The sequence below is a fragment of the Bemisia tabaci genome, chromosome 5 (genome assembly GCF_918797505.1).
Source record: "Bemisia tabaci chromosome 5, PGI_BMITA_v3".
Lineage (NCBI taxonomy): Eukaryota > Metazoa > Arthropoda > Insecta > Hemiptera > Aleyrodidae > Bemisia > Bemisia tabaci.
The window spans coordinates 14,268,137-14,282,141 of record NC_092797.1 but is presented as its reverse complement, the minus strand read 5'-3'; the positions used below and the strand labels follow the sequence as shown (position 1 = coordinate 14,282,141).

The 14,005-nt window shown below is 34.5% G+C and overlaps 1 protein-coding gene across 1 annotated transcript; it reads right to left on the bottom strand.

Moving 5' to 3' along the window:
* Positions 1–1,317: 1,317 nt before the first annotated feature.
* LOC109042148 (poly(ADP-ribose) glycohydrolase) lies at positions 1,318–13,874 on the bottom strand. The gene is made up of 12 exons (XM_019058728.2): positions 13,756–13,874; positions 12,438–12,541; positions 11,624–11,740; positions 10,467–10,616; positions 9,650–9,903; positions 8,399–8,490; positions 6,994–7,153; positions 6,245–6,375; positions 5,176–5,366; positions 4,428–4,650; positions 3,650–3,753; positions 1,318–2,645 (listed from the first exon to the last, which is right to left on the bottom strand). The coding sequence occupies exons 1-12, from the start codon at positions 13,760–13,762 to the stop codon at positions 1,941–1,943; spliced, it is 2,238 nt and encodes a 745-aa protein (XP_018914273.2). The 5' UTR covers positions 13,763–13,874; the 3' UTR covers positions 1,318–1,940.
* Positions 13,875–14,005: the final 131 nt, after the last annotated feature.

Here is a 14,005-nt window from a genome sequence, read left to right as displayed (position 1 = left end):
TTCTTGAAACTTTATTCACCTTTTGCGGAATTTTTAGGGTAATTTTTTCACTTTTCCCTACGAGACAAGGGTTACACATGAATTCGTAGTGGTTTATCACCTGCGTCACGGGCCCCTCCAGGGCCCGGGCCCCGGTACCAGGGACCCAGTATCCCCCCCCCCCTTGTGGCGGGCCTGTGAGCAGGGGGTCAAAACGCCTTCAATTTTTTGAACGCAATACAGACATCCGTCGAGGTTATATAGTTGTATCAAGGCGCCGTAGCAAACGCGTCCCATTGTTTATCGTTACATACGAATATAAGTTGAGAGAGGCCAGTCATAATGCCTTCAATTCTATACATACATATTTTTGGGCAAAATGAGAGACGACGTTTCTTCTTTTGCGACGTTGCAGACTTCCTTTGAAATTTTATTTTTCTTTCGAGAAGCTGGTCAACATAAAACTTAAATTCTCCATGATTTTTCGTATTGAATAGCAGAAGATTTGGTTCAAAATTATATGAGCTTTGGAAGCAGACAGAGATGCAAAAGCCATACAACTGTTGTACCTCAAAATGTTGGTCATGAAAATAGGTTTGGAGAAGAGGTCGCGAAGTTGGTCTTCGATCCCAGGCTCGGCAAGTCTGAGAAGACCATTATGACAGCATCTGTTAAAATGGCCGTTCACCTCCTCTTTTTTGAAATGCAAGGCATCACAATACTGGTACTTCACATTTAAAAGTCCGAAATTATTTTCCGGAATAATTTAATTTTTCCAGATTTTAAATTTAAATTGTTATTAAATGATGATAAATTCAAAATTCCAAATTCCAAAATTTCAGAGCATGTTATATCTTCTTTCAAAATTTATTGTCAATTCAAGTTGCTATTCAATTAAAATAAATAACTTAACTACTTTTTTAGGTCTAGCGCAAGATCTCAAAATGTCTGTCACACTCATGATTTTATATTTTTTAAGTTTATTCTTTCGTATGATTTTTCATTTAATGTTTTTAGTGTAGAGCAACATCTCAAAATTTGCCTTTTTTATTTATTGAAATTAATAAATACATCTTCTTACAACAGTTATTTATTTTTTAATTTCAAGACTGCTGGGTCTATAAATTACTACCATATTTACAAAATTGATACTCGCAAACATGTTTTTTTGTTTTTGCTGATGGGTACAACAACAGCCCCCACATGTAAAAATATTTTGTAGCTTCTGAATAATTATATTAAAAAATATAAATATGGGCATAATAGGTATAGTAAAATATATTAATACAAAAGTTATTGTTATAACATGGTGTATTTCATTAATGACGGTTTATCACCGTGCGAAGCACGGGTTGGTTGCTAGTGCTTTTATATCTAAATCGACAAAGGATTCAGAGAGAAATCATAATACATTGTCCACTCCATTTCAGCTTTGTCTTGTCACCCCTCAACAAGAAAAACATAATCTCAATATATAATCAGTCTGCTGGTTGAAGAGATGAATAAATTATTAATACAAAAGTTATTTTGAAAATTAATTAACAACCTTACAACAAAATTAACGGTTTCAAATTTTCCTAAATGATATACTTTTCGGAACGGGATGGCATAAAATATATCGATGGTGAAACTCCCATACCTTGTATCTCAATTATTGCAGAAATTGACTGTTGCAATAATGTTGCAGACTTCCTGTCATACTTAATTTTTTAAATGGAGAACTAAAAACTCAACTCAATTCTTAAAAATCTCCATGATTTTGTGGGAAAGGACTCTGAAGAAGAATTTCAAGGAATAATGTTGATTTGTTTTCCTTGGAACAAATAAAAATAAGAGCAGAGCTTTGTAAACACCGCAAACAAGATACATAGTTTGGGAGCTCCACCTTCAATATTTACTTCTTAGAAGTTTCTTTCAGGCATTGATAAATCCTAAAAAATAATTGAAACCTGCATTGTACATCATACAGGGAGAAAATAGTCTGAAATTTTTCTTTTGACACCAGTAGCTGCCTTGTCTTGCACGTTCTTTGATATCGAGCGACTTGCAGATTGTTTTGAATCACTATTTTTCAGTTGAACTTTATCGATACGCGCACTGCACTTTTTGATAGAGTCTGAGTCTTTGGCTCCTAAAGCAAGAAGAGAAGACCTTTCTTGATTTGAGTCAACACTGCAGCCTTCCATCCTATCATCTGCAGTGGAAAAATCAACGTTTTTGGGACTACCTTTTTCAGTTTTGGGTCCAAAATCAATGTGATTCCAGCTATTCCTATGTTTTTCTAGACAGACCTTTCTATCTTTTTCCTCGCTTAAGACATAAGTCTTTATCTCCTTGAAATTGACGTCAGTCTCTTGATCTGAGTCTTCAATGACTTGACTTTCTGTAAGTTTGGGGCTGCAGGTCCCATTCGTACTTTCATCGACTATAATTTGACTGCTGGTCCCTTTTTGACTCAAAGGTGTTGAGTTGAAAGTGCTTTCATCCACTGAACTCAAAAGGTTGTCGATTTCATCTGAAGATAACCCGCATGATTTCGAGTCCGTCGCTGATGACGAGTTAGCACTGAAATAAGAACTTGTTGTTTGCCTCGGTGGCTGGACTTTTCTGGGTTCGAATTTCTCACTTCTTCTTTCTGAGGTTGGCTTGCTAAAACTTAGTTTACTCTGCAAAACAAAAGAGACATCAAACGCATGAGTTTTGTTGTGAAGACAATTAACTTTCAAAGAGGGCTTAAAAGAGCTCAGCCTTACCAAAATGAGGAGAACTTCTGATTTAACGTGATTTTTGTCTAACTCTTGGAAAGGTTGAACTTCAAGGCGATAAATAGCATCGACTAGGTCAAAAATCTAGGCAGATTTTAACTTCTTGGCCCAAAAAAGGTCAATAGGCCTGGTGCGTAAGTCTAAAAAATCATTCTCAACAGAATTTGCAAATTTTGGAGGAATGAAAACAGGATTTGGCTATGTAATAACATTTCTATGATAGGGAAATATATTGCTGTGACAGAATCTAACTTTTTTTGTGGTCAAATCCTGTTTTTGTTTCTCAAAATTTGCAAATTTTTTAATTGACAGTGATTTTTTAGACTGATGCACAAGGACTTTTGTCCAATTTTGGATTTTTGACTTAAGCACTGCGATATAGTGCACTTCAGCTCAACCATGCCAAAAATCCAGGACAAATAACTTTAAACCAAACCTCTGCACTTACAGTCTTTCCCTTAAGAAAATGGTATAAGCTTCATTCCATTGAATGTGAAGTTTTCTTAACTTAACATTTCTATTTGAGTCCCTAAAAAATACAGAATATAAAGAAAATTTCCGTTCACCACTATCTTTAATCTTTACGTTAAGTTACACAGAAACAAAATTAAGACTTACAGACAAAACTATTCAACATTTTGAGGGTCTCCACGAGGAAAAGGAAAAATAATCAATCTTCCAAACGTTAGTCAATAAAATCACTAGATAATGTAAAATTCAAAGACTTTTGGACGCATTGAGGCATTTTTTAACGTTTCCGGATATTCAAAGACTACAAAATTTGGAGAAAATTCAAGTATAGTCAACAAGGAAGTTTTCAAGCCTCACAAACCGTTGTGTTGGCCTAAACTTTCAAAATTATGCGCTACATTATTTTTCTTGCAAAAAATGACAGAAAAAATTACCTGAGCTGGTGCATTGTATTCAGAGTATAGGAACGAATAGAGATCAGAATTCTTATTTTGGGCACGATGATCGCTAAACCTACAGAGGAGCTTGTACAATTTTCCTGCAACAAAATGGAAAAGTAGATTAACGTCTCTGGTGATTTGAAAGTCTCAAATATGTAAAATTATTCTCACGCTGACTTAAGCTTCAGGTTCATTGGTCATTTGGACTACGTCCAACAGAAAGGAACCAAGCCACATCAGCCATTGCCAAATTGAACTGGGCAATTTAATTTCTTCAAGAGAGAGAACGTTTGTGCGGATTCCCTTGAATATTGTAAGGAATTTGCTTCGTTCTACGGAAAAAATTCACTGAAATTTGCGAGAAAATCCGCACAGCCGTTTTCATGTAAAAAATTAAACCGCCTGATTGAATTCGGTGATAGCTGGTGTGGCTTGGTTCCTTGTAGCTGACGCGGACCATTTGCAACCGGTAAGAAAATCAAAAATTAAAATCCAAAACTCTGACATTGATGTTGAATTCACAATTTCATGATTCAGTAATGTCAGATAGAAATTGGGCATCAGAAGCGTCATTACTGCGTCTTTAACCATCATGGCACCATTCAAACCACTAATGATCTCTATGGTGTTCAATTTTGAACAATGTATTACAAATTTTTCATTAAAAGAAGAGATTTATTTAGCTCGAACACATGCCTATTTTTTATTACAAAGCGACCAAACTCTTGCAAAAGCAATGCAAAACAAAATAAATATTTTAACAGGAACATACCCACAGTAGATCCTTTATCACAGAGAAATTTATACATTTTATAGATGGAATCTCGCAGTTTGTCATCTTTGAAAGTGAAATACGCCAAATCACGTCCTGTTTGTCCTGCAGCCATCACTTGAAGTAATGCTTTCAATTCTGCATTCCCACAAAAAACTCCGCAACCCCAATTTCCAGTTGCTATACCGCAAATTGGGGGGCCAAAAGAGAAACCTACAAATGCCTGGAAAATCCCAAAAAGAAAACACAAAATAAGAGAAAATAGAAGAATCGTTCGATGAAACCAAAAGAGAAGTTTGCAATAGTTTTCATACACTAAAGTCTGTACGATTTAAGGAAAAGGTCCTTTTGGAACAATATAAAGAGTTAACATGTACCTGCCACATTGAGCCGAATTCTGGATTTTAGTTTAATAATAAATGCTGAGCAACTTCTAAAAACATTAAAACAAACTAAATATTTGTTTTTCCACTTTTTATACCCTTGTTCATAAGCTTTTGATGGCAAGCAGCCGGACATATTCAGTCAACTCTTTTGGTATTTGATAAATACAGGTATTTCTTGTCAATACAAATTTGTTACAATTATTATTTTTTTTTTCTCTCTCACAATTTTTCTTCCATTCCTTTAATTAACTACTATAAAGAACAATCAATTAACTGTACTTTTCATATAATTAAGTAAACATATGTTATACACCAAAAAACGAAAAAGATAGTGAAGGGAAGGTTAAAAGACTGATACCAACTTTGTTCAGTTCACGTTGAAGATGAAATTGAGAAAACTGTAAGCTGGGATTTCGAGCGTAATAAATTGCGTCTACTGCTACTACAGTGCAATATCTGCGCCCAAATTCATCTACTGGAGTTGTATCAATATGATCACCGGCCCATGAGAAAGAATCTGCATAACCAGTGTACTTGTTGTACTGTTCACATCCTGTTTGGAAAGAATTACATCCATTGTAAAAAAAAGGAAAAAGGGCAAGAAATTAAAAGTCAAGCATTATATCATAAGATTTGATAAAACATAGGCTGTCCACGAAGTAATGTAATAATCGACTATTAGAGCAAACAGAAAAAGCAAAAAAAAATCAGTGTACATATTCGTGTAGAGGGAGTAAAAACCGATAAAATGAGACCTTGTTGAGCTCTTTTGGTCCAAAATTGACTGAGATATGACGTTTCTCCCGCGGGATGTTGAGAGACCGCCTCCAGGATTTTAGGGGTACTTTTTGCAAAGAAAAGAACAAGCCAGCGACAAATACTGCTTCTGTCTAGACAATCTTCCTTGTACACTTCTTTCATTTCTTTTTAAATATCATTTAACGACAATCCAACAATCCGACAAACAATCTGGACGGCCTCTTAATTTTTTCTAATCATTAGAAAATGATGGAATGCAGGTTGCGGATGCGCAATGAGCAAAACAATTAAAAGTAAGGGAATAATTTTTTTACACCAAATTTCAACTTATGACTAAGTATTACATTAAACGCAAGAAGATATTTTTGGATTCTTTTACAGAGAACTTGAAGGAAAAGTTGCTCTCCACGAAGGAGACCTATCCGATAAAAAATTGAACATTTTCAGGGTGAGCAGAACTTACATGCACATGCAAAATTCAACTTCAGACTCAACTGAGACAAAAAATGAGGATCGTCCTTGTTTAAAACTGAAAGCTTTGAACTAATTATCACCCTACACTATAAATTACAAATTACTCTTTATGAGGGTTGAATGTTAGAGGATATAAGATCCTATGAACAAAACATAACTTTCCCGATGTCATCTGCCGGAGAAGGAAAATTTGCTTACCTGTAATAATAAGAGCTTCTGTGTCATCAAGACATTCAGTGAAAAGCCTAGATATGATCAGCTCAGGACATATGACAAACCTAATTTCTTCTTGCACGCAGCCCATGCTGAGAACCCCACCACCGACAAACCTGAAAAAATTTAGAGGTTTGTAAAATGATCAAAACTTGAGTTTTAACGAAGATTTTTGAGGTGCTCCATTCAAAATGAAACACTTATGCAAACCAGACCTGATCATGCAATCCGCCGATTCAAAAATTGGTGACAAAGTCTTCAAGAAAGGGTTAAGAAACAAAAAATGTTCATCTATAGGAATGCAGAAACAAATCATCAGGAAATATTCTGACAGTTTAATGACGTCCCTGATTGTTTGGGAGGAATTTTGTGCGCTAACTATCATATGAAGTACAGAGGAGATAAGGTAATTTGAGGCGATTATTCAAAAGTGAAAGGGGGAAGAAAGGAAGTAAAGTATGCACTTTGTAAGTTTGAGAAAAGGAGAGTGTTATTGTGAAGTTATCAAACCAAAATGTTTGTGAAACACTCCTCTACAAAGTGATACTAATACTTACCTTTTAATTTGTTGCGTACCAAAGTCTTTTTTCCAGTGAGTAATCTCATTTATGCACTGTACTTGCCATTATGATTGAATTAGATTAGCTGCATTGTGTTGTGCACCATGGAAACTCTCACTGTCCAAAATTCTTTCAGTCAACAAAATATTATAGAGTATGGAAAACAGCACTCACTTATTGGCAAAGTCGACTTGTAACATGCCTTGGCCTTCATCTTCGATGGTTCCTTCGCTTGAGATGTGCAAGCGCGGCAGCTTCGACTGTACTTCAGCCCAATTCGGTAAAGCTTCTTTGACAACATAATACCTAGAAAAAGTTACAACACCTGTCGGTGCTGTACAATACAAAACCTCAGTAATAACAAAATTGCAACAAATCATTCCAGGCTTGCATAAAAATGTATTATTGGGTGTGCTAGTACTGGCAGGAAAGCGAGGTGTAGTTGGGGAAACTATTCAGTCCACGCATGATTTTTGTCTTTCTGCACAGTTGCTTGTACTGAAAAATAAGTCCGTTTTAAGTCGATGCATACTATTTCCTTTTTTGCAAAATTTAATGGCACTAAAAATGGATACATTTTTGGTCAGTGCATGATTCTTGCCTTTTGGAGACATTTTTCTCAAAATGAGGTAAAGTTGGAATAAAAATCCCACCTAGGATCCCCTATGAAATGGGAGGGAAAATTACTTCTGCACACTTGAATCATTCAATACAAGTAATCAACAATGTTAAACCAGAACAGGTTGAATGAACCAATTGGACGAGTTGAACCAGACAGAAATAAACAGGTGGAGAACAAAAAAGAATGGTTCATTACTTGGCTAACCTAATAAAAAGTCATTAAGCACACGAGTCACTAAGCACATGAGTCACTGAGCATCAATCTATAGATGAGAGTTTTAAAAACCAACACATGATCAATCATAATGCTTTTGAGGTTACGCAACTTTTTTTGAAATGTTGTCTATAGATAAAGTAGCTTAGAAAACATCTAACTACAACTTCATAGTTTAAAATATAGGATATGGCAAATGGTAGATTTTGAAAATAAGGCAAATACAAAACAAACAATCCAGATTACTTTTTTCCTGTATCAACTTTTTTCAAACGTTTGACTTCGATTCCATGTTGCTAGTTTTTACTAACCCACCATGACAAATAAAATGAAGGAGACACGTTCTCTTTCTTCGAAAAACCATTGACAGCCGAAGTGCAAAACCATGTATCTCCATCTGCAATGTTGCAGACTTCCTATCATACATTATTTTTTTTGGAAAACTAATCAACGTAATTTCTAAGGAACATCCTTGATTTATTTCTCTATTAATAAAATATTCTGTATAAATTTCAAGATATAAAGTCGGCTTTGTTTCTCTTGAAAAAAACATAATAGGAACAGGAATTTTGAAACACCGCAATGTAGATACATGGTTCTGCTCTTTGGCCATTGCTATGCGTTTATGTAGTAACTGCCCGAAGCTGATACGGATTTTGATCTGCATTCATATATAAAAATGAAGACAAATGGATGACATTCAAATGAAAAAGGTATCAGAAGATAGATTGAGTGTGTACTTACGATCATTGACAACCCTTCTAAAGTAGTTCATGATGCATTTTAATTTTTCTTGGACGGAGGGTTCTTTATCTCCTCGACCACAACCAAATAACCTGTTTAAAGAAGATAATATTTTTAGATAATGTTAAAATATGTGATTGTCCGTGAAATAAAGGACCATAGTTCACAAAAACTGAAACTTGAGTTAAATACCACAGTCTTAGTATTATTGATACCATAGTGCAATTGATACGGCAGCATAAAGGAATGTATTATGAGCATTTTAAGATAAAGACTGCATAAAAATTTCAAAGCAAACTAATGTTTTGAGGGTTTGGAGTTTCAAGTTAAAAAGACATGGTTTCAAGCAAAAGCATTTAAATTTCTAATTGGCCATGTTCACAGTGCAAAATTGCAAGAATATATGTAGTGCAACTTTATGACCTCTAGGGGTCAGTGGCACTGGTTATAGAGTTGCGTTTAGATGGTTTAAGCTCATGATTAGCGAAAGATTTGTCCTAACACCAAGATGGCACATCTGATATTAACAGAGATGTCATCCATAAAAAATTTCTTGCTAGTCAACACGCTTGAACCATCAAGACGAGATTCTGTAACTAGCGCAACTGACCAATTGGCACAAAAATTAAGGAAGTCACTCACAACTTTTTCTCCAAGGCAATATTAAAGAGTCTCCTGTCAAAAACTACAAATATGACTCTTGGATCTAACTCAACAAGAATTACTGTAAGCACTAAGAATGTCGTCTTCATTGAGTATGATCCTTTTTACCAAGAATGGTTACGTATTACTGTGAATGGTTACACATAGAACCAAACATAAAAGAACAAAGCAGTTAATTTAAATGTTGTTGTACCTGTAAATCTTAATCCTGCTTTCCAGTTTTTTCAACATAATGAATTAAAAGTTATTAATTATTAGCCTGCAAATTTTATAGTCAGACCCTTTTGAAAGAGGCATGAGACAGCCTAAGTCATTAAAAAATTACCTCTGTATTTCAATTTACAATTTTTTACAATAACAATTTTCAATTTATATGAAGATTAAAAATTCTCTAGATCTAATACACATAATTACAGATAAAACCTTCACGCTTCAAGGAAAGGCAAGGTTCATTTATAAATTAAGAATTTTCTTTAATATTCTTCCTTCCTTCATTCAAATTTAAGCAACGTTCATCACTAAAATTTTAAACCTCTATAATTTTATAATATGCAGAAACTCAAACTTGAAGATGAAATGGGTGAGTACCTATTAAAATTAATATCTGGATAGTTGGAATACTCCGCAGTTTGTTTTAATGTGTTTCTACTAGGAAAAGTACAAAAAAATGCGTTGGCTAAAAGAGAAGCTATCTGCAACTGTGACAGGGAAATTGAAGCACTCGAATGTTGCTTTAGCAAAGGCACTCCACCGGTTAAAATTTGCGGCAAATTGCAAGCTAGCTGAGCCAATTTCGGGAATATAGACTCAAAAAAAATTCTTGCTTCATCTTCTTCCACCGTCTGTAAAATAAGTAAAAAAAATATGGTTAATAATTCTAAATAATATTAAAATGTTGAATCCATTGATATATTATTCATAATAACAAACCTCTAAAATTAGATCAATCATGCGAATGGAATTTTCAGCAGATTGTTTGCAGAGAGAAACGAAAAATAGCCTGACTAAATTACATGTGAATCAACTGAAGTGCAGAGACTTCTTAGCTTTTTCCATTTTTCGAACTAGCCTCCCCATTTTAAAAGCCCAATTTTTGGCAAATTGTCAAAGCTATGACTATTTTTGTTCTTAATTAACAAACTGCTGCGATTTTGCAAAAAATGCACAACACTTCCGTTCACCTCATATTCAAACTGCGATGACTTGGTCAATTTTTGTTCAAATAAGTTGATTGCTATTTACTACATCTTTCAGATGAGACCACAATCAGCTTGACTGATACATTTGACCTTGAATACAGTGTCAGTTTGAGTGTTGGTGTATTTAAGAGACAGCCTCTGTAGCATAGCAAAAAATAGACGTAAAGCCTTCACAGGCTAGGATTGAAACGTTGAGCGTTACTCACTTCACAAAAGAAGTAGTGAAGACTTTGAAAGTTCCATTTAGATGCATATCTAGAATTATATGATAAAATTGCTGTTTCTAACTGAGCGGAGGAGGTGATAGATTTTTGAAGTTCTTCTTGGATTATCTCCCACCTTTTCTGCAGTTCATCCTAGAATGAAACAAGATAAATTTAGAATATTAAAGGTAAAGAGGGATTCTCGACAAAAGAGAATAATTAAAACATCATTCTCTTTTCATCATGTGGATCATGATTATTTAATCGATTCTATTTTTGATAGATGATTGATTGAATTAGAGAATTTCATTAACATTCACAATAATGATCCTAGCTTAAAATTAATTTAGATTCCTGTCAGTAATAACAGAAAAAGGACCTTTTGAATTATCCATGATAAAACTTGAAAACTTTGGATTACAAATCTCTGTCATATGTAGTAATGTCTTTGAGGAGTGTTCATTTGGATTACACTTTGCAAAAAGGAACCACATCACTCTCTGCCATCTCTGGCTCTTCCATTAAAGCACATATCTGCATAGGGAAACCAATGGCATGTATGTTGTTTCTAAAATGGGCCAGAAATAGTAATTTTTTATTACAAAAAGTAATCCATTTATCATTAACATAAAATTTTACATCATTTTTTTTCCTTGCCTATTCAAGATCCTCAAAAAATTCCATATTAAATGTTAGTTGATGTGCTTTTTAAAAAAGGTAAAATAAGAGTGAAATTTTTGAAAAACCAAAATCAATATGCACATTTTCTTCCAGTTTCACCATAGTCATAAATCGTTTTAATTAAAGACACTGGCTTGAATTATTCTCTCAGCAATAGCAAAGCAAGAGTCTATTGCTACGCAAGTCTTACAAGTAGGAGAAGTGCTCACTGTACCACTATTTATAGATAGCTTAAAATCTGAGAAAATTCTTCCGAATATGAGTAAGAATTGTGTCGTGTCAAATATGAAAACATTTTGAAAAATTGCACAAATTTTTCGGGGAGCCTAACAACAGAGAAATTCTGAAAAATTAGGTCCTCTGAAAACAATGCAAATTAGCGATTGCAATCTAGCAACTGGCAAGTGTTTTCATAGAATAGGTACATGCGATTGAGAAGCACAGACAAGACATTTAGGATCATAAATTTGACATCATACTTCAGAAACAGGATATAAGCTTTGAGGCGAGCATGGCAGTCGAACGTAATTTCTATTCCATACATCGTGAGTTTGACGAGGGAATGGCTCGGGTATGGCATTTGTCCTCACTGGAAGCTAAAAAAATACAATCCATAGACATAAATTGAAATCACAATAAGAACAGCTACAAGGGCAAACTGTATAACCACAGTTGCACCATTTTTCCCAACAACTGCTTTTTGCCTTGGGCACACGTTCAAGTGTCAGAAAATTTTGCAACCGTTCCTCAATTTTTGAGCAATATATGAAGCTTTTCCAGAGGAAAGGTAACTTCACTAAACCAGCCATTAAAACCTTCAAATGTAATTTTCTCAAAATACAAAATTTTTCATATTGCCACTCGCGCCGTTTTCCCATCTATGTTTTCATGTGATTTAAAACCAGCAATCATTTAACCTCGAATGGACAGCAAACTTAATTTGTTGTTCTCTTCATGCTGCTCTTTTTAGCGATTATATGAGCTCAGTTGCTCATGCAATGATTGTTTCATGTATGTAAGTACACATCATATTCAAAGTTTGGTTCTTGTCATTTATTGGTGCGACTTAGTACATGGCAATTTGCGGAAATTAAAAAACTTGAATCTTAATACAAAAATGGAAAACCGCAGGTTCATCTAGAGATTAGAGTCTGCTGATAGCCGAGGATATCATGGAACTTAGCTCAGTAGATATCAAGATATAACTAGGACCAAAAAAAAATCAAAATTTGATAATTTGATAAATATACTCCCTACTTAACAATGAATAATGCTAATAAATTTTCTACTTACTCTTATTAGAATGGCATGACATGAGGAGGGAAGAAGGGGTGGATACTGAGGTTTCCCATAGCTTCTATCCAGATCTTCTGCTGCAGTGCCTTTCCATGAGCAATCTAGGAAACATAAATAAAACAATACGACCACCTTCTTCACAACTTACGATTCACTTCATAAATTACAATGGCAAAATTCCAGAACGACACATCTCAACTCCGAAAGTTCAAAATCTCCATTCTGATTGATTTTTTTAGTAGGGAAAGAATCAACATAATTCATCGGAAATTTTATAGCATATTTTTCACACAAAGAAAACAAATTACATAAGTTTTGGAATTATGTATATTATTTTTTAAACACCCAAATCCGTAGGAACATTTGGCAATGCTAGATAGTTTTCAACCGGAATTAAAAGGTATGACAGAAAGTATGCAATAATGCAAATGAAATGTTTGAGAATTTGACCGTTGAAAATATATTGCAAAATTAATTTTTTTAAGACCTGGTTAGGAAATGACATGATGCATTGATTTCTGGATCCCAGAGGAAAATGATTACTCTCAGATTCATGTCTGTTTTCGGTATGGAAGAAGACTCTCCTTGATACGATGATTAAACAAAAAATTGGTTATAATGCAGGTATGTAATGTTATAGTACAATAAATACCTACTTAGAGATGTACCTTCATCTGTACATGCACTTCAAGTCAAACACTGATATTTAGTTCGAGTCTGTTTTGGAATCAATAAGTCAGCGCTCAAACTATGGAATTCTCCTGTACGAGGCTAGGTGTTACCTCATTCAAGCCTGTGCAATTCCTATGGCCTGATTATTGAAACTAAGTATGCCGTCCCAACACGACGAGACCAAGCCCTATCTTAACCAAGCAATATATCACAATTCGATGTCTTATCGGGCTGCTTTAAACTTTCAATAATCGGCCCACTGTCAACCTTGCCTTAATCTAAGTTAAATTTTTTGCAAAGAGCAAGCCTTTCAAATATGCCTTATCAGAACTTGCTGATTATCAGTGACGACCCCACTGAAGACTTTGACTTCAGATTTCTAAAACCAAAACCAGTCCTACTTTCTGTTGGAATGACGTATCAACAGAATTTTAAGGAGAACTGAAAATCAAGAACATTAATTGGTAGAACAGCACATTTAATCGCATTCTTTGAGGAAAAAGAACATCTATCTTCAAGATTTGAAATGGATGTTCGTTAAACCTATCTTCTGCTTAATTGGCTAGTAGAAAAGCTAGGTTCTGTATGCTGAAAGTTAATAGTTAAAAAAGAATATAATTTCCAAAAGAATGAATAACTTTACCTGACATGATGGAGAAATTTAGGAAAGTAATTGTTCTTCAACGCATTTTGCAACCAAAGATATTTATTCGTTGGTAACATAACCTACAAATAAATCAAAATAAACAAAGCCTTCATTGGCGGGAAATTCTTATCAGAGGGAAAATTCAAATTGTAGGACTTTCAAAATTACTGCTGAAAATCCCTTGATTTTGCTTGTTCCCTTGTGATAATGAAGATGAACGTGAGTAATTTAAGGCAAGTCTGCATGA

Excerpts from the sequence above, each read along its gene's own strand:
- LOC109042148 (XM_019058728.2), bottom strand. Across the intron at positions 11,741-12,437 it reads GTCATGCCATTCTAATAAGA|CTTCCAGTGAGGACAAATGC; the intron begins GTAAGTAGAAAA and ends GTATTTTTTTAG. Across the intron at positions 2,646-3,649 it reads AATACAATGCACCAGCTCAG|AGTAAACTAAGTTTTAGCAA; the intron begins GTAATTTTTTCT and ends TTTGTTTTGCAG.